This window comes from Triticum urartu, chromosome 5, assembly GCF_003073215.2.
Source record: "Triticum urartu cultivar G1812 chromosome 5, Tu2.1, whole genome shotgun sequence".
Lineage (NCBI taxonomy): Eukaryota > Viridiplantae > Streptophyta > Magnoliopsida > Poales > Poaceae > Triticum > Triticum urartu.
In genome coordinates, this window is record NC_053026.1 from 526843713 (window position 1) to 526864488 (window position 20776).

Below are 20776 nucleotides of genomic sequence, written 5' to 3' on the forward strand. Positions count from 1 at the left end.
TAACAAAGATAGGTGAAGTAGCAAAAGCAGGGTCAGGTTTCATTCTAGCATTTAGAGATTGCTTACTCCATTTAGCTAATAGCCTTTTGAGTTCATTCCTATTTTTGCAAGCTAAAATAGCTAAATAAGCTTCTTAATCAAAAATATAACCCTTAGGAATAACAAGTGATTCTTCATCATCACTTTCATCAGTATCATCAGATTCAATATTTTCAATTTCTCTAGCTCTAGCAAGTTGTTCATCAAGAAATTTACCAAGTGGCACAGTAGTATCAAGCATAGAAGCAGTTTCATCATAAGTATCATGCATAGCAGAAGTGGCATCATCAATAACATGCGACATATCAGAACGAATAGCAGAAGCAGGTGTAGGTGTTGCAAGCTTACTCAAAACAGAAGGTGAATCAAGTGCAAAGCTAGATGGCAGTTCCTTACCTCCCCTCGTAGTTGAGGGATAGATCTTGGTTTTTGGATCTCTCAAGTTCTTCGTAATGATAAGCAGATATATATCCCAAGTGACTCAAAGAATAGAGCTATGCTCCCCGGCAACGGCGCCAGAAAATAGTCTTGATAACCCACAAGTATAGGGGATCGCAACAGTTTTCGAGGGTAGAGTATTCAACCCAAATTTATTGATTCGACACAAGGGGAGCCCAAGAATATTCTCAAGTATTAGCAGCTGAGTTGTCAATTCAACCACACCTAGAAACTTAATATCTGCAGCAAAGTGTTTAATAGCAAAGTAATATGATAGTAGTGATAACGGTAACAAAAGGTAACAGTAGTAAAAGTAATGTTTTTGGTATTTTGTAGTGATGATAGCAATAGCAACGAAAAAGTAAATAATCGGAAAATGAAACAACCAACAGGCCGGATCAACCACCTTGTGACCATGATAGAGCGGCTAACAAGGTCGCACATAAGTGAACACAAGTTCTACGTGAGGACTTGCGCCAAAAATCCGGAACGACCAGATCCATCTATGGATCTAGGAAGCGCGCTCCGGCACAAAATCAAAACCGAATACTACTGTAACACCCACGATGTGGCTATATCTCCCATGTGTCGGAGCACGACTTAGAGGCATAACCACATAGTAGGCATGTCACAAGAGGGGTAATCTTTACACATCTCATGTACTGAATAAGAAAGAGATAAAGAGTTGGCTTACAATTGCCACTTCACACAAAACATAAATATAGCATTACATCATCCATAATACAATCAAGGTCCGACTACGGAACCAAAATAAAGAAAGACCACCCCTAATGCTAGATCCCCGATCGCCCCGACTGGGCTCCACTACTGATCAACTGGAAACGAAACAACACAACGAACATGATCTTCATCAAGCTCCCACTTGAGCTCGGTTGTGTCACCTGCACGGTTTTCATCGGCACCTGCAACTGGTTTTGCAAGTAATCTGTGAGTCACAGGGACTCAGCAATCTCACACCCTCGCGATCAAGACTATTTAAGCTTATGGGTAGGAAAAGGTAGTGAGGTGGAGCTACAGCAAACACTAGCATATATGGTGGCTAACTTACGCAAATGAGAGCGAGAAGAGAAGCAAAGCATGATCGTGAACTAGAAGTGATCAAGAAGTGATCCTGAAACTACTTACGTTCAAGCATAACACAAGAACCGTGTTCACTTCCCGGACTCCGCCGGAAAGAGACCATCACGGCTACACACGCGGTTGATGCATTTTAGTTAAGTTAAGTGTCAGGTTCTCTACAACTGGATATTAACAAATTCCCATCTGCCCATAACCGCAGGCACGGCTTTCGAAAGTTCAAAACCCTGCAGGGGTGTCCCAACTTAGCCCATCACAAGCTCTCACGGTCAACGAAGGATATTCCTTCTCCCAAGAAGACCCGATCAGACTCAGAATCCCGGTTACAAGACATTTCGACAATGGTAAAACAAGACCAGCAAAGCCACCCGAATGTGCCGACAAATCCCGATAGGAGCTGCACATATCTCGTTCTCAGGGCACACCGTATGAGTAGTCCGTACAACTAAAACCAACCCTCAAGTTTCCCCGAGGTGGCGCTGCAAGGGGCTCTAGTTTGGACCAACACTCAGAGGAGCACTGGCCTGGGGGGGTTAAAATAAAGATGACCCTTGAGTCTGCAGAACCCAAGGGAAAAAGGCTTAGATGGCAAATGGTAAAACCAAGGTTGGGCCTTGCTAGAGGAGTTTTATTCAAAGCGAACTGTCAAGGGGTTCCCATTATAACCCAACCGTGTAAGGAACGCAAAATCAAGGAACATAACACCGGTATGACGGAAACTAGGGCGGCAAGAGTGGAACAAAACACCAAGCATAAGGCCGAGCCTTCCACCCTTTACCAAGTGTATAGGTGAATTAAAGTAAACAAGATATAGTAATGATATCCCAACAATATCCATGTTCCAACATGGAACAAACTTCATCTTCACCTGCAACTAGCAACGCTATAAGAGGGGCTGAGCAAAGCGGTAACGTAGCCAAACAACGGTTTGCTAGGAAAGGTGGGTTAGAGGCTTGACATGGAAATATGGGAGGCACGATATAGCAAGTGGTAGGTATCACGGCATAGCAAAAGAGCGAGCAACTAGCAAGCAAAGATAGAAGTGATTTCGAGGGTATGGTCATCTTGCCTGCAACGTTCTCCGAGTTGACATAAGCTTGATCCTCATAAGCGTACTCAACGGGTTCCTCGATCACGTACTCGTCCCCTAGCTCTACCCAAAGCAAGAACACAAGCAAAGGACCAACAATCAAACACAGTGCAATGCGCAAGCAACATGATGCAAAACATGGCATGATATGCGGGATGTGATATGTAGTGCATATGCATGCTCCGGAAGGAAAAGATTGACCTAGGCCTCAACTTGGCAAACCAAGTGTGTTGCTGGAAAGATGAGTTGATTTCGGTCGAAATCGATATAAAGATCACCGGAATCGGATGTACAGTTAGCGAATGACAAGCAAAACAATAAAGGCACAATTCTGCGATTAACAGCACGATGCCATCTAGAATGCAACAAGAAACTAAGCTACTGCACTCCAACATAGCAACAAATCACATGGCAGTGATCTACTCAAGATGCTTGACAAAAGATGAAAACTGAGCTACGGCTAAATCATACAAGAGCAGGTTCAAACAAGCATGGTAAAATTGCAAAAGATATCAGCATCACAGACTTAGTGGAAATAACATGCCAGAAATTAACATCAGGAAGCAATGTTTAGAGCAAGATAACAACATGCTGCAGGAATAGAACATATCAGGCATGGCATGAATCTACTCAAAGCATATAACAAAAGTCCCTTACTGACCATAAGCCAAAAAGGATCATAAGATAAGATGGCACCCATGTAAACATAGCAAGTTTCGTTAACAGATTCAGACTTCGCAGAAAACTGGACATGGCAAAAATAGAATTATGAAGGCATGTTTGCGAGCTCGATGCACTCAACACAAAGCATTGCATGACAAACTAAGCATACTAACAGCAAGAAGACATGATCAAGAGGCTAACCAAAGCAAGAACAAGTCTCATAGCGTGCATGGATCAACTACAACAATCTTGGCAAAATTGATTAACATGTAAACAATCTGCCAGAAACATTTTATAGCAAAAGTAGAGCAAGATTGAGTCATGCTAGGGCACTCCATAAATGCAAACAGAGACATGGATGGGTAGAGCATAACCATATGCCCAAATCATCCTTACTGAACATACTCAAAAGAAGCATGGATCTCTCTGTAGCAACATGAATACATGGCATAAAAATAACAGCAGAGCAAAGACTTAGTGAAATTCTAAGTCCCTGAAAACAGCAATATTACGAGAGCTACTTTGCATGCTTGTGCTAGTCACCACATTGATCACCAAAATACATGGCATACACCCCTATAAAGATGGCATGGCATAGCCCAAAACACATGTAGAGCTCATGCCCATATGCAGCACACTATAATCATGGCAAAAATGACAAATGCTCATAATCTGATAAGAATCGGGAACTAACATTTATAGCACTCTTGCAGCAACGATTTGGGCATCAAGATGGACTCAAACAAGAAGGTCACAATGGGACAAAATGAAGAGCACATCATGATGAACATTTTGATATCTAATACATGCAAAACGGAGCTACGGATGAGGAGTTATGATGCGATGAATAGGGGCATATAATGCTACAGATCCAGGGACTTAGCCAAAATTACGGACAACGAGCGCAACGTAGCAATATAACGCATGAGCGGGGATAAAGGGCGGCTCACCATGGGCCGAGGCCCAGTACACAGAGAGGAGTCCAGACGTGCCCGTGGAGATGGGCCAGACCGGGGGAGGAGCTGGGCCGGCTAGGGTTGCGACCCACTGGCGCGGTCAACGGGCGCTGGATCGGGCTCCTCCCAATCCCGCGCAAGGCGGCGGCGGCGCGCCGGTGCTCCGGCGAGCAGGCACCGGCGGGGACGAGCGGAGGACGGGGCGACGGGGCGGCGCGGCGCCGGGGTGGCGTCGGGCGCACGGGGCGACGCCGACCGAGGGCGCGCGCCGGTGGAGAGGCGGCGGCGGGCGGATCAGGCTAGGAGGCGGAGGGTGGTGGAGGCGCGGCGAGGCGGCGGGGTTCCGGCGAGGTCGGGAGCGGAGGCGGAGCATGTCGGAGCGGGCGGCGGGGCGCGGGGAACCTGAGCGGCAACGGCGGGGCGCTCGGGCCCATGGGGCGCGGTCGGGCTCGCGCGGGCCCGTAATGGGCTCGGCGGGCCACGGCCGCGGGGACGCTGGGGGGCATGTGGCAGCACGCGAGTGGAGGAGGGAGGCGGCGGACGTGTCCGACCGCTGGGCGGACATGTCCGGCGGCGCGGGGAAGATGGATCTAGGGTTCATCCGTGAAATTTTCGGCGGGGGGGGGGGGGGGGGGAGGAGGACATATATATATATATAGGTAGAGGGAGCTAGGAGAGTCCACAAGAGGAGCGGTTTTTGGCCACGCGGTCGTGATCGAATGGCCGAGAGGATGGAGGGGGTTTAGATGGGTTATTGGGCCACTTTGGAGGGGTGTTAGGCTGTAACACACACAAGGCCTCCACGGTTCCCCGGATAATCGTCGGAGTATCAAACGGACTCCAAATGACACGAAACATGACAGGCGGTCTCCTGGTGGTGAACCAAGGCCGCTTGGCAAATCTCGGTCCAATCCGAGAAAGTTTAACACACGCACACGAAAAGAGGCAAAAGGGGGCGCCGGAGGACATAGGAGTGTCAGATTGCAAAACGGACAACGGAGAAAATGCTCGGATGCATGAGACGAACATGTATGCAAATGTGATGCACATGATGACATGATATGCAATGCATGACACACAGACAGATGACAAGGCAACAACAGCGAATAACTGGAAGACACCTGGCTCAACGGTCTCGGGGCGTTACAACTACAACCGTCTGAACGCCATGGTACATCCAAATACAGGGGTGCGGCACACCCCCTATGTTTCACTGATGATGTGTTGGACCACGAATTCCTAGAAGGATTCAAACCAGTGAACATAGAGGCATACGACGGGACCACAGACCCTGGGGTCTGGATTGAGGACTTTATCCTCCATATCCATATGGCTCGCGGAGACGATCTCCATGCCATCAAATACCTGCCCTCAAGCTTAAAGGACTAGCTCGGCATGGGCTGAAAAGCCTCCCCGAATAATCAATTGGAAGTTGGGAGGAGCTCGAGGACGCTTTTCAGGCTAATTTTCAAGGGACCTATGTCCGACCTCCGGATACAGACGATTTAAGTCATATAATTCAACAGCCCAAAGAGTCCGCCCTAAAGATTTGGAACAGGTTTCTCACTAAGAAGAACCAAATCGTCGACTGTCCGGACGCCGAAGCCTTAGCAGCTTTCAAACACAGCGTCCGAGACGAATGGCTCGCTAGACACCTCGGCCAAGAAAAACCGAGAACAATGGCAGCCCTGACAAGCCTCATGATCCGCTTTTGCGTGGGCAAAGATAGCTGGTTAGCCCGCAGTAGCACGAGCGATCCAAGCACATCAGAAGTCAGGGACGGCAATGGAAAACCACGACGCAATAAAAACAAGCATCGAAATAAAGAAGATAGCCCAGATAATACAGCGGTAAACGCCGGATTCATGGGCTCTCGACCAGGTCAGCGGAAAAATCCTGTCAAAGGCAGCAGAGATGGACCGTCTGGCCTAAACAGGATTCTTGACAAACTATGTCAGATTCATGGCACCCCGATAAACCTACAAATCACACCCACAGAGAATGATGGGTCTTCAAGCAGGCCGGTAAGCTAAACGCCGAACACAAGGTTGGCTTGCCCGATCACTTTTGATCGCGGGGATCACGCGACAAGCATCCGGCACGAAGGATTGGCTGCCTTGGTGTTAGACCCAATAATAAACGGATACCATCTCACACGAGTCCTCATGGACGACGGCAGTGGTCTATATCTGATATATCAGGACACAGTCCGCAAAAATGGGGATAGACCCGACAAAAATAAGCCACAGTAATACTACCTTCAAGGGAGTAATACCAGGCCTAGAGGCCCGCTGTACGGGCTCTCTATTACTATAGGTTGTATTCGGTTCTCCCGACAACTTCCAAAGCGAAAGGTTAACTTTTTACATCGCTCCATTTCGAAGTGGCTATCAAGCACTACTCGGAAGAACGGCTTTCACTCGTTTTAATGCAATACCACATTACGCTTCTCTCAAGCTTAAGATGCCAGGTCCACGTGGCACCATCACAGTTAGCGGAAATACTGAGCTTTCACTACGCGCGGAAGAATGTGCGGCGGCTTTAACATCCGAGCACTAGACGGCCTCACCAACCAGAAAAAATGACAGGTCGTCAAGACCACGGACACGGTTAGACGAGTCCGGTGCACCACTACATATACATGAGATTAGTTTGATGGTCAAACCCTCATAGACGGTGCCAGGGGCTTCCCGCGTGTAATCAGGGCTAGTCCGGCTCAACATGACTTATCTTGAATTTTAATGGTTTATTGATAATAACCAAATTTCTGGCACGGCAACTTTCACCTAAGTTCTTCTCTTTTACAGATGACAACCGTGCTACACCCGTCCAGGACACGGCACAATGGAGATACAGGCGCAGACATGCAGCAGGGACCCGCTTCAAGGTTTCTTTTCATATTAAGACCCTGCGTAAACCTTTTTTACTGTCTCTTGTTGTTCTCATCCTTCGGATACTCAATACAACCGAGAAGGATGCTGACGTTATTGGCATGTGGCCACGTCAGGATATTGCACGTACCTGGACACTTGGGGTTTATTATTAAGGGCATTGTTCAGCCCAACATATGTTATAAAGATCGAATACCTTAGGGAGTGTTCGGCGTCGCGAGTTTGGCCTTATATGCATCAGCTCCGAATCATGTCTTTGGTCAAATGTTGGGTTTGCCTGGCTCCCATGTTTTGGTACCTTACGTTCCGCTATATCGGCTAAGGTAGGACTGGGAGAACTACTGCGATTGTGCCCTGGTTCATTCGGATGAGCACCTCAGTAGAGAAAGCCGAAAACTGACTATCATGATAAAGCGCGAGACCGGTCAACCACTCAATGACTCAGCGGAATCTTCGAGATTCCTCCGCATTAAGTACCAGGGGCTATATAGTAGCCCCACCGTCAAACTCCTATGGCTAAGTCAAAGTGTTAAAGCAATATAGTCTGATTGCCTCGTTCGCTGCGCTACCACCTTCTTCATGGACCAAGACGTTGGATCAAGTGTGAATACGCGTTTTTCACGAACAGCCCCGCATTATATGCGTGGGGGCGGAAGCTGACGACTGCAAACTTTCAGGTTATATACATATATAGATAAACGGACGCACATGAGGCATCATAATACTTTCAGGCAAAAGTATAAACACAGCCTTGATAACTCAATAAAACATTGTTTTTACGATGGGAGTACATGTCACTAGAACATAATATTCTTCGAGCACTGAGCCTCTATCGAATGAGCGCCTTCAAGGACTTCTTCAAAGTAGTGCTCGGCAGCCACTCAGCCCACGGCCGAACCCTGTGTTGCAATAGTGGTGGCCTCCATCTCTGCCCAGTATGTCTTGACATGGGCAAAGGCCATTCGTGCACCCTCTATGCACGCCGACCTCTTCATAGCATCGATGTGCGGCACAGCACCAAGGAATTGTTGCACTAAACTAAAGTAACTATTCGGCCTTGGCCCTCCCGGCCACAGATGATCCACAACCGACCTCATGGCAAGTCCGGACAACCTATGGAGCTCGGCCCACTCGGCCATTCGCTCATTCAACAGCAGCGGACGCACTGGAGCATGGAACTGCGACCAGAACAGCTTTTCCACTTCTCGATCTTTTTGATCCTTGAAGTACTCAGCCGCATCAGCAGCACTTGCTGCCAAATCCATGTAGGCGTCTGTAGAACTCCATAGTTTATCAAGAGGAGCATACTTCGGATCCCCGAACGTAGTCGGCAACAAGAAGGGCTTCCCAGCCACGATATCTGCAGCTTGACGCAGCTCCTCCTTCGTCGCTCTGATTTTAGAGCGGGCTTTCTTGGCTGCTACCATGGCCTTCTCCAGGTCCGTCGCCCTCGCTCGGCTTTCTTTTTCAAGACGCTGGTAACGGTCAGCACCATCTTTCAACTCAATGGCCATCTTGGCTATTCTTTCCTTGCTCTGGCAATGCGCGGCATGTTCGGCCCTCAGCTCTTCGACCGCCTTTAGAGCGGCCGCATCGCTATTCCTTGCTTGTTCCTTCGCCCGGGCAAGCTCCGCCCGAAGGGTCTCCACGGTGGCAGCTCCATCTGCAGTCACAACATATTAAAGATACCGGCATCATGCTCCTCTTACTATGTGTTGATCACCGGAGAAATCACTTACCCTATGCCTCGTCAAGCCGCTTGTTGACAAGCACGATGTCGGCATCTGCCACATCAAGTTGCCGCTTTAGCTCGGCAAACCCATCAGTCCGGCTAGCCACCGGACCTTCAGCCACCTGCACATAAAGGCGGTCTGGTTATTACCTGGGACTATGATCCTCTGTTTTCCACCATTTTCGAAAGCAACCAGAGTCTCAGGGGATACTATCTGCATAGGGCACACCTAACGTGTGCGATACTGTAAAAAACATACACCATTTCACGTACCTCAAAGCCTTTCAGCAGACTCATAAAAGCTTCATGCAATCCGCTTTCAGTGGATGAAATCCTTTCAATTACCGTACCCATTAGCGTACGATGCGCTTCTAAGACGGCCACTTGCTCCAGAAGATCCTTTAGTGCGTCCGACCACACACTGTACGATTTCGGAGTCTTTCTGTTGCTCTCTTTAGGAGCTGAATACTGAGGACTCCAGGTGGCCAAAGGATTATCCTCTAGCCTTGGCGGATCAGGAGAGACCCTCCGCGACGACACTTCAGGGTCGCCCGCCTCATGAGGCGGGGTGGCAGGGGGAGGTGTTTCTCTCTCCATCATCTCCGGAAGAAGATCCCCCGAAGACGAACTCTGTCGAGAAGAGCTACGATCTGAACTACAAGATATAAGCTTTGGTTATTGTCTTCAGAAGTAAGGTAGGATACTTTCATTATTAAGTACTTTTTGATTACTTACAGCTCGGTAGAGGGCTGATCCCCTTGCGGACATTGTGCGGCAAGAATACCCTCCGATTTCTTCCCTCGTTTGGAAGCCTTTGTTTCCGGATCTTCAGAGGTGGTCCTCTTCCTTCCTCGGGGAGAGGGAATGTCAGATTCTTCTCCCTGGTTATCCTCCTTCATGGAGGTGCTAATTCCCCCGCTTCCGGCCTCTTTATTCCCCCCTTTATCTTCCTTTGAGGGCACCTGATAAGGCGTCGGCTCGAGCATTCTGTCTATTACTGGATTGGCCAAGCCTTCGGGAAGGGGGGGTGCGAGCATCTGATCATCTTCGCCTTTGTTATCCAGTCTTGGTTAAAGAGCGACTTTTCAGAATGATGTCATGATAAATAAAAGGACAGCGTGTTCGGCCATGGGATTACTTACTTGGGTATCAGGGCGGTTACAACTCAGACCCGCATCCTCGGTGGTGTCTGGACACTTTATTTGGGGTCCAAAGAACAATTTGTACATCTTTTCGAGCGTCACACCGAGGAAGTGCTGAATAGTTCGCGGTCCTTCCGGGTTGAATTCCCACATACGGAGGGGTCGGTGTTTGCAAGGCTGGACTCGACGAACTAGCATGACTTGCATTACCATGACCAGGCTGACATCTCTCTCAAGGAGATCTCGGATGCGACTCGGCAATATCGGCACATCATTTACTGGACCCCAGTTAGCCCCTTGCTGATCCATGATGTCAGTTGTGGTGGGGGGCCCGAGTGAAAGGCAGGGGCGGCTACCCACTTGGCACTTCGAGGAGCTGTGATATAAAACCACTCCTGCTGCCACAAACTGGACACCTCTGGGAAGGAACCCTCTGGCTATGGAGCATCAGCGCTTTTGCTTATTACGGCACCTCCGCACTCTGCGTGCCGCCCCTCGATCATCTTCGGCTTCACATTGAAGGTCTTGAGCCACAAGCCGAAGTGTGGGGTAATGCGGAGGAAGGCCTCACATACGACCATGAACGACGAGATATGAAGGAGGGGATCCGGGGCCAGATCATGGAAATCCAGCCCATAATAGAACATGAGCCCCCTAACAAAGGGATCCAGAGCGAGGCCTAGCCCTCGGAGGAAGTGAGAGATGAACACAACACTCTCATTGGGTTCGGGAGTGGGGATGACCTGCCCTCGGGCGGGTAGCCTGTGCGAGATTTCGGCGGTCAGATACCTGGCCTCTCTCAGCTTCTTGATGTCCTCCTCTGTGACAGAGGAAGGCATCCACCGACGTTGGAGGTTGGATCCGGACATGGTTGAAGGTCCGAAGCGCCTGACCTGAGCCTTGGGTGTTGGAACTCGAGGCGGGGGAAGGATTCGATTGAGCACGAGAGGAAAAAATGACATGCCTTGGCCTCTTTATAAAGAGGATGAATATCAAGCGTCCTCCTCGCGGCCGTTTTGGACTTGCCAAAAATCGAGGAGTCATACCAACGGGCACGAGTGGGTTACCCACGTCCGTATTGATGAGAATCCCGTACTAAGGGGGACACCATCTCTGCTTCGACAAGACGTGTCAAGAAAACCGCCTCGCAATATGTGCATTGCTGGTTGGAAAAAACGGTTCGGATAATGACCGGGCCATGACATGATGTCGTGTTGTCAAAACGTATCAGCGGATTAGATTTGTGGAAATATTATTCTCTCTACGGTGGTATGTGGAAATTGTTTTGCAGAGCCGGACACTATCCTGGGGTCCAAAATCTTCTATGGAGTATTCGGAGGAGGAACCCGCCTTGCAATGCCGAAGACAAAACTGCGCGCCGGACTCATCGTCATTGAAAGCCTGGTTCAGGGGCTATTGAGGGAGTCCTGGATTAAGGGGTCTCCGGACAGCCGGACTATATCCTTTGGCCGGACTGTTGGACTATGAAGATACAAGATTGAAGACTTCGTCTAGTGTCCGGATGGGACTCTCCTTAGCGTGGAAGGCAAGCTTGGCAATACGGATATGTAGATCTCCTACCTTGTAACCGACTCTGTGTAACCCTAGCCCCTTCCGGTGTCTATATAAACCGGAGGGTTTAGTCCATAGGACAACATACAGTCATACCATAGGCTAGCTTCTAGGGTTTAGCCTCTACGATCTCGTGGTAGATCAACTCTTGTAATACTCATATCATCAAGAACAATCAAGCAGGACGTAGGGTATTACCTCCATCAAGAGGGCCCGAACCAGGGTAAACATCGTGTCCCCTGCCTCCTGTTACCATCCGCCTTAGACGCACAGTTCGGGACCCTCTACCCGAGATCCGCCGGTTTTGACACCGACAGTGAGGCTTAGAGCGAAGTCTCTGCGGTTTGGCGCCGACAACAGTGATGTCTTCAGGTGTTGCTTATGTTGGGGAACGTTGCAGAAAACAAAAATTTTCCTACTTGTTTCACCAAGATCATCTAGGAGTTCATCTAGCAACGAGTCATCTAATGCATCTACATACCTTTGTAGATGGCGCACGGAAGCATTCAAAAGAACGGTGATGATGTAGTCGTACTCGACGTGATCCAAATCACCGATGACCAGCGCCGAACGGACGGCACCTCTGCGTTCAACACACGTACGGGACGGGAGACGTCTCCTCCTTCTTGATCCAGCAAGGGGGAAGAAGAGGTTGATGAAGATCCAGCAGCACGACGGCGTGGTGGTGGATGCAGGGCGTCACAGAAGCAGGGCTTCGCCTATACTACGAAAAGGAGACGTAACGGGGAGAGAGGGAGGCGCCAGGGGCTGGTGTCAAATCCCTCTCTCCCCCCCACTATATATAGGGGTGCCATGGGGGGGCGCCGGCCCTAGTAGATGAGATCTACTAGGGGGGGCGGCGGCCAAGGGGAGGATTCCCTCCCCCCCAAGGCACCTAGGGGTGCCTTCCACCACATGGACTCTTCCATGGTGGAACCCTAGGCGCATGGGCCTATAGGGGCTGGCGCCCCAGCCCACTATGGGCTGGGTTCCATCCTATTTCAGCCCATGGGGCCCTCCGGGATAGGTGGCCCCACCCGGTGGACCCCCGGGACCCTTCCGGTGGTCCCGGTACAATACCGATAACCCCGGAACTTGTCCCGATGCCCGAAACAGCACTTCCTATATATAATTCTTTACCTCCGGACCATTCCGGAACTCCTCGTGACGTCCGGGATCTCATCCGGGACTCCGAACAACATTCGGGTTTCTGCATATACATATCTTCACAACCCTAGCGTCACCGAACCTTAAGTGTGTAGACCCTACGGGTTCGGGAGACAAGCAGACATGACCGAGACGACTCTCCGGTCAATAACCAACAGCGGGATCTGGATACCCATGTTGGCTCCCACATGCTCCACGATGATTTCATCGGATGAACCACGATGTCGAGGATTCAATCAACCCCGTATGCAATTCCCTTTGTCAATCGATATGTTACTTGCCCGAGATTCGATCGTCGGTATCCCAATACCTCGTTCAATCTCGTTACCGGCAAGTCACTTTACTCGTACCGTAATGCATGATCCCGTGACCAGACACTTGGTCACTTTGAGCTCATTATGATGATGCATTACCGAGTGGGCCCAGCGATACCTCTCCGTCATACGGAGTGACAAATCCCAGTCTTGATCCATGTCAACCCAACAGACACTTTCGGAGATACCCGTAGTCTACCTTTATAGTCACCCAGTTACGTTGTGACGTTTGGTATACCCAAAGCACTCCTACGGTATCCGGGAGTTACACGATCTCATGGTCTAAGGAAAAGATACTTTGACATTGGAAAACTCTAGCAAACGAACTATACGATCTTGTGCTATGTTTAGGATTGGGTCTTGTCCATCACATCATTCTCCTAATGATGTGATCTCGTCATCAATGACATCCAATGTCCATAGTCAGGAAATCATGACTATCTGTTGATCAACGAGCTAGTCAACTAGAGGCTTACTAGGGACATGTTGGTGTCTGTTATTCACACATGTATTACGATTTCCGGATAACACAATTATAGCATGAATAAAGACAATTATCATGAACATGGAAATATAATAATAATGCTTTTATTATTGCCTCTAGGGCATATTTCCAACAGCTTACCTCTTGGGGACATCATTGTGGGTTTGCCCTCCGTGCCAGGGTTCCAGATGGAAACCCTAGCCCGTCATTTCGGGCTTGGTGGCGGCAACAGGTTTACCCACTTGGGGGCATCGTCGAGGAACTCAGGTACCATCTAGCGGCAACACATGGGATCTTTGGACTTGCTTTATTCCGGTATCTTTGGACTTGCTTTATTCCCGGCGTAATTAAAGCTTCTTCGACTAGGGTGGAGTGGATTCATTGGTCTGCTATCTTTGACACGTGTCCTCATAGTCATCATCCTATCCGCTGGCAGGATCGGAGCTCCACGACCCAGAGCGGCCCTCTCCGGCAATGGCTTGGTGTGTTCAGTGCATCGAGGTCTGATGGTTTCCCAATGCAGCATGGTTCGATTCCTATTCGGTAGTCTAGGTATCTTCTTGTTATGTGTGGTGACTCCTGTTTTCATGCCCGATGTAGGGCTCATGGCACTCGCTGTCTGCTCAGTTGTTGTTTTTATCTTCTGACTTGCTTGTATGGGGATTTCTCCACTACCTTGTATCTATTCTGCCATATGGGCTATATATATAAAGCTGGGCAAAAACCTATTTTAAGATTATGTCTTTCTGTATTGAAAACCGGTGAAAACATCTACTTTCATCTCTTATCCGTAGGATCAGCGAAAACTTTTCTCAAATGACATCAGCAGTGCAATTCTCAGATTCAATAAAGATAAAAGGAAATAAAAATAATAGACTGTGCAAACCACCAACCTGATGCCACACACACCAGAACTATGTGCAGCTGGGGTCATGCCTGTCTAATGCAGACATGCTATGTTCATATACTGATGTGATGTGTCAAACTGCTGATGGATGTCCAGTTTCTTCTTTGAGCGAAAGATTACCAGATCTTGTCCAACACTAACAATGATTGCTAACAGATTGTGCATGACAAGCTAATTTTCCCAGATTTTCCCCGACACTTAAGCATAGCTCTTCTACATGCGCTGTCGAATAAAAATGCCAGAGAAAAACAATCCCAGAGTTTGCACCGCACTTTCAGAAACTAAAACATTGCAGTACATGATAAGCTAAGAATTCCATGTTTTGTCCGTTTCGGGAAACTAAATATAGCTCTTCTGCATACCAAATTATGTAATATGCTTCCTGTGAATGCCCTTACCAAGTTCAAGTTCTGCTCGCGAGAAACAAGATTCTAGTGTAACCAGATAATATGCAACAAGTAATATTTGTTTTCAATGTTAACACTTTGAATCTATCGTGAAAGCAATAATTAGTCTCTCATCCTGTTATTTTTTGCAAAGCACCGAACTAAAAGATTGTGACAATGTGGTTGCACATTACATGGTAAGCTCATATTCCCAGGTTTTACCAACCAAAGTAAGACGCAAGTAACGCCCCTTGAACTTACTCCACAAACTCCTCCAAGTGAGGACCTGCCCCTGCCCCTGCCCCTTCCCTATACTGGTCGAGGCAGGAGCTTGCGAATGCCAAGCCGGGACAAGAACCTGCTATTCCCCTGGTTCTGCGGACTTCTGAATCCTATTATACCAATTACCAAGATAGAGATAACAAAAATATAATGTATATTTCAGTGTGAAAACTTATGTCAAGATCTCATGCAGCGTACAGAGATGTTTCTTCAGTGAGGCCTTCTCCAATGTACATAACAAATATAGTTCGTACTAAGCAGTGTGTGAGTATAGGGCACACGCCTTTCTTTATGTATATGCAAGTCCATTTTTTGTTTTTGCAAGAGACTTTAACTACGGTAAAGCAGTGTCACTTGTCTAAAAGCCAATAACTCTAGACTTTTTTCAGACTACTGTTTTTGCAAGACTGCAATGGGGGTGGACTTGTAATCACAGTAAAGCACCGGTCACTTGTCTGAGACAATAACCCTAGACTTTGCACATTGAAATGTCCATCTAAAAGAGAGACAAGCCTGACAATCTGCCATGTGCTACTTGGATTTTCCCTTCAAGGATAAGGCATTATATCAAAATTGAACAAACATGATCAACCACGTTTTAGCAATTCACGAAAACGATAAATAGGTGCATGCTCTTTCATTTTCCAGCTAACATACATATAAAGACATTAGAATGTTTGGAACGAAAGATATGATGACATAAGCAGAGCATCTATCCCTCGATATTCTCTTGAAAGGGTATCAAACCTTCCGACAGCATTTGCATAATGACCTATCAAAGGGATCAGCTATCCACATGTCATGCATGTGCTTCCTATAATAAAAACGGCAATTACCATAATCTCTTTCAAAATTAAATCGCGCGTCTCTAGAAGCTCTGTTATCCAGTTGTAGCCGCATGTGCTGATTAGCCACCCACTTCTGATTGCAGCTATTACCATAGACTCCAAATTTCATTACCTCGAGTACCTTTGCATTCAGAACAAAGAACTTGGCAAAGTTAACATCTGGTGTCTTGCCTTCATAGGTGTTCAGTACTATTTCTCTGAGATGGAGTTCAAGGCATTCGATAGGATCGAGTGTGCCATATTGCCCCACATTTTTCATGTCCTTCCTAAGACGTGACTGCAAAAGAACAAATAAAGCATAGTTGCCACTTAGGTCGCATTAAAAGGGTAGTTTTTCTTTTGCAGGCAATAAGAGGCAGTCTGGATCATTTGTAGTAATGTAGGAACAGAGAAATCATGAACAATATAGTCCCCAAACATGCTACTTTTTACTTCAATTCAGACATGTTTGACAACTAGATTTTTCATCATAACAATTGTGGATAATTGTATTTATAGCAGAAGTTAATGTTAACAGAAGTGTACTAGAGTAATATTATTTCTTCCATATGTCCAAACTAGGCATCGAGAGAGATATGGCTATATAATAGAAGTTATAACAACAAAAGTTTTCTGGAGTAGTTAGCATTTAGCTAGCAAAGAAGACTTCACCTGGATGTATAGCCTCTCCACACAGGGAAAACATCTAAGGAATCCAACAACTACTTCCGGATTGGGGCCAATAGATTCTAGAACTAAGGCCTTCACTGTGCGCACCGACGCAGCCAAGCTGATGGGGATCATTTCCTGGAGAAAAGCAACTAGAAATATCAGGCTACAATGCAGAGAGGGATGCCCAAATGCAAGTCTGAAGAAAATGAAGACGTGTTCCACCTTAACAATTATGGTTCCCAGGCCCATCACAAGTTCGTAGAACCGGCAAGACGGATAGCCCAACACCGTCAGTTTCGGTGCGGTGATCACCCTGATTGTCCTTGGGCCATTACAGCCAAATGAGATCAATCTTTCAAGGCATGGTGCATCCTCAATGACAAGCTCCTCCGGCAGCTCCTCATAGTGACCAACAGAGACACCAATAGTTCGGAGAGTCGGCGAGACGATCCGGACGGTGCTGAGCCCACGGATGCCCTTAAGCTCAAGGCTCTCAAGCACGGCGCAGGCGGCTAGCAGGCGGAGGAGGGCCGCCTCCGAGACGGCGACGCCCGAGAGGTTGAGCTGCTTCAGCCGAGGGAAGGCAGGCACGGGGGCGGCATCAATCACGGATAAATTGCAGCGGCCGATGCTGGCAACGCGCAGCGTGGGCGCGAAGTGGAGCACGGAAGGAGGCAGCGCGCGCCTGCTGTTGCCCCGGTAGAACTCGAGCTCCTCGAGGCCACCGAGGGCGGGGGACCGGAACCAGCCGTCGAACCTGGCGTAATGGTGGCCGCCGAGAAAGATGCTAGAGATGCAGAGGCGGCGGGCGGGGCCCGGGTGCGCGGCGAGGATCTCGGAGACGGCGGCGATGCGCTCGCTCTCCTGCGAGGAGAGGGCGTCGTCGACGGCGAGGTTGAGGGGCGCGGAGCGCCAGAGGTGGCGCCACCGGGAGGAGAGGATGGCTGTCCGCGCGCCGTCCTTGGTGCTGGGGAGCAGCGAGATGATGGTGCCGAGGATCTCGTCGGGGAGACGGCTGATGAGGTCGAGGCTCGCATCGTCTCCGCCGCCGGCACCCTCCCTGCTCGCGGGAGGATCCCGCCTCCGCTTCTTGGATGCGGCAGCCGCCGCCGCATCGTCCATGGCGGGTGGCCGCCGCCGTCGCCAAAAGAAAAGCAAAGGAAGAGGGCGAGAAGTAACACAAGCACTAGTGTACTTACTGATAGCAGTACTACCCTCCCCACTCCACTCCCGCACTAAATTCACTGTTGAGTCCCTACGCATGCAGCACAGCTGAGTCCCGAGACGAGTCGCTGTGCATGCATCTAGCGTGGTGGCTTGCCTTGCCAGACACCGTTCACACCTACTACAGCTAAACCTTGCAAGCCGGGCGCTATGGACCAGGTATTTTATTTTTGTTTATTTTCTTTCATTTCTCAACTTTCTTTATTCTCATTTTTCTTTTCTTTTATTTGACTTCTTATTTTAATTATACTGCATTAAATGTCTAAAAACTCATTTAATGTATTAAATACATCATAATTTTTGTGAAACCTTCTCAAGTTGTTACCAGAACGGCACAACCTCAAGGGATCATATAATGACACCATCCCTGGTTTATTTTCAGACTTCGTTCGCGTTTCTAGAATTGAAAAACCAATAAGCTCCATGTTTGTAGTGAGTCTTGGCACCCGATGTTTAAAATTCCTCTACTTTTTTTGAATACTCCCTCCGTCCACGAATAAGTGTACATCTAGTTTTTGTCTTAAGTCAAAATTTTAAAATTTTGACCAACTTTATATGGAAATAGCAGCATTTATGGCACTAAATTAGGACCACTAGATTCATTTTGAAATGTAGTTTCATAATATACCAATTTGATGTCATATATGTTACTACTCTTTTCTATAAAGTTTGTCAACATTTTAAAACTTTGACTTAGCACAAAAGGTAGAAGTACACTTATTCGCGGATGGAGGGAGTATGTTCCAAACATAGATTCATTTACGCAAATAGGATGTTTCATACTACCTCCATTCCAAAATAAATGTCATAGTTTTAGTTCAAATTTAAACTTGAATTAAAACCACGACACTTATTTTGGAATGGAGGGAGTATCAATTAAAAGGCTGGAAATGCTTTAAATGACTTAAAGACTGGACAACTAACCAAAAGAATGCCAAATTCTGGCATGAAACATTTGATGGTGTATGTTGATACTATTAAAAGTCTCAAGATCAAACGATGAAGTAGCTGCCGCTTCGCCTTCAAACCCCACTCGTTCACTCTCAAAACCACAATTCTCCCTCGAATAATTCTGGTTTCCAAGGTGGGTACGTCGCAACTTTTGCGAACCTTCTTCAATTTTTACCACAACCTCTAGGGATCGTACAATCACACCATGCTAGCACTTTCATATTTTCAAACTTTGTTTGCATTTTCTAGAATTAAAAAACTAATAAGCTCCACTTATTTTCCTAAGAAAGATTCATTAACCTCAATACGACTTTTTAAACCACTTTTGCTAACTTTTTTCATGCACCCGCAGTTTTAATTTGAATGATACCTATTAAATACCTATAAATGCACTAAATGAATTGATATAGGAAACAAACCCCGACAAATATGAAATTTAGACATGGAACATGTGATGGTATATGTTGATACTACAAAATGTTTCTAGGTCAAATGATGAAGCAGCGGTTGCTTGGCCTTCAAACCCGACCCAAGCACACTCGAAACCATGGTTGTTCCTTGAATAGTTCCAGTTTCCAAGCACTGTATTCCACAACTTTCGCAAATCCTTCTGATTTTTGTACCACAAACTATAGGAATCATATAATGACAGCATGCCCACTTTCATGTTTTTCAGATTTTGTTTGCCTTTCATAGAACTCTTTTAAAAAGCTCCATGTTAGGGGTCGAGTCTTAGCATCCTCATGTTTGGAATTCCTTTTTTCTCGGATAAGGCCTGAACATATATTCATTATCACCAATATGTTTTCCAAACCACTTTTGCCAAAAAAACCATGCAACATAGTTCAAATTTGAATTATATGCATAGAAATGCACTAAATGACTTAATAGCAGACTGATCGGCCAAATATGCCAAATTTTGACATGGAACACGTGATGTTATATGTTGATACTAGAAAAAGTTTCATGGTCAAACAATGAAGCAGTGGTCGCTGGGCCTTACAACCCATGTTTGCTCTCGAAACCACGATTCTTCCTTAATTAGTTTTGATTTCAAGCAGTGTATATCACAACTTTTGTGAATTCTTATGATTTTTTTACCATAACCTATAGTGAACATATAATGATATCATGCCAACTTTCATGTTTTTCATACATTGTTCGCATCTTCGCCTTCAAACATAACTTGTTTCCCTCTCCAACGCAAATTCTTTCTTGGAGATGGTCAGATTTCTAATCAGTGTACGTCACAAATTTTGCAAAACCTTCTTAATTTTTTATCATCGAATATTGATGTCATATGATGACACTATGCCAGGTTTCATGTCTTTTTAACTACGTTTACATTTTCTATAATTTAACGACGTTAAGCTCAATATTCAGGGTCAAGTCTTCCCACCATGATATTTGGAATCCTCTTATTTTCTTGGGTAATTTCTAAACATAGACTCAAGAACACAAGTAGGATTTTTTAACCCAAATTTCCCAACTTTTAGTGCATTGTAGTTTGAATTTGAATTATATTACTAAATGCATTGAAATGCACTAAATAACTTGAATATAGCAAACAAACCCTACAAATGGCAAATTTTGACATGGAACATGTGATTGTGTATGTTCAGCATAGAAAAGTTTTAAGGTCAAACGATGAAGCAACCGACACTTTGTCTTGAAACCAGACATGCTGCTTGTGAAAATCACGAATCTTCATGGGAGATGTTTTTCAAGTAGTGCACTTCACAACTTTTGCTAAACTATCCATTTTCTTACAACAACCTGTATGGGCCATATAATGCCATTGTGCAATATTTCATGTTTTTCAAACTTCATTTGCAACTTCTAGAAATTTAAAACAAATAAACTCTATGGTCGGGGATGACTACTGCCATGGATATAACTCTGACAATACTACAATGGTATGTATGTAGATGGGAGTACGTG

General features: G+C 46.8%; 1 protein-coding gene across 1 annotated transcript; it reads right to left on the reverse strand.

The window, feature by feature from the left end:
* Positions 1-15837: 15837 nt before the first annotated feature.
* LOC125556589 (FBD-associated F-box protein At5g56370-like) lies at positions 15838-17840 on the reverse strand. Its single transcript, XM_048719289.1, has 3 exons — positions 16883-17840; positions 16661-16795; positions 15838-16286 (listed from the first exon to the last, which is right to left on the reverse strand). Exons 1-3 carry the CDS (start codon positions 17780-17782, stop codon positions 15903-15905), a joined length of 1419 nt encoding a protein of 472 aa, XP_048575246.1. The 5' UTR covers positions 17783-17840; the 3' UTR covers positions 15838-15902.
* Positions 17841-20776: the final 2936 nt, after the last annotated feature.

Coding starts and splice junctions, on each gene's coding strand:
- LOC125556589 (XM_048719289.1), bottom strand. CDS start 17,782: ATGGACGATGCGGCGGCGGCTGCCGCATCCAAGAAGCGGAGGCGGGAT. Junction 16,796..16,882: donor TGGGAACCATAATTGTTAAG/GTGGAACACGTC, acceptor GCTTTTCTCCAG/GAAATGATCCCCATCAGCTT. Junction 16,287..16,660: donor TGGAGAGGCTATACATCCAG/GTGAAGTCTTCT, acceptor GTTCTTTTGCAG/TCACGTCTTAGGAAGGACAT.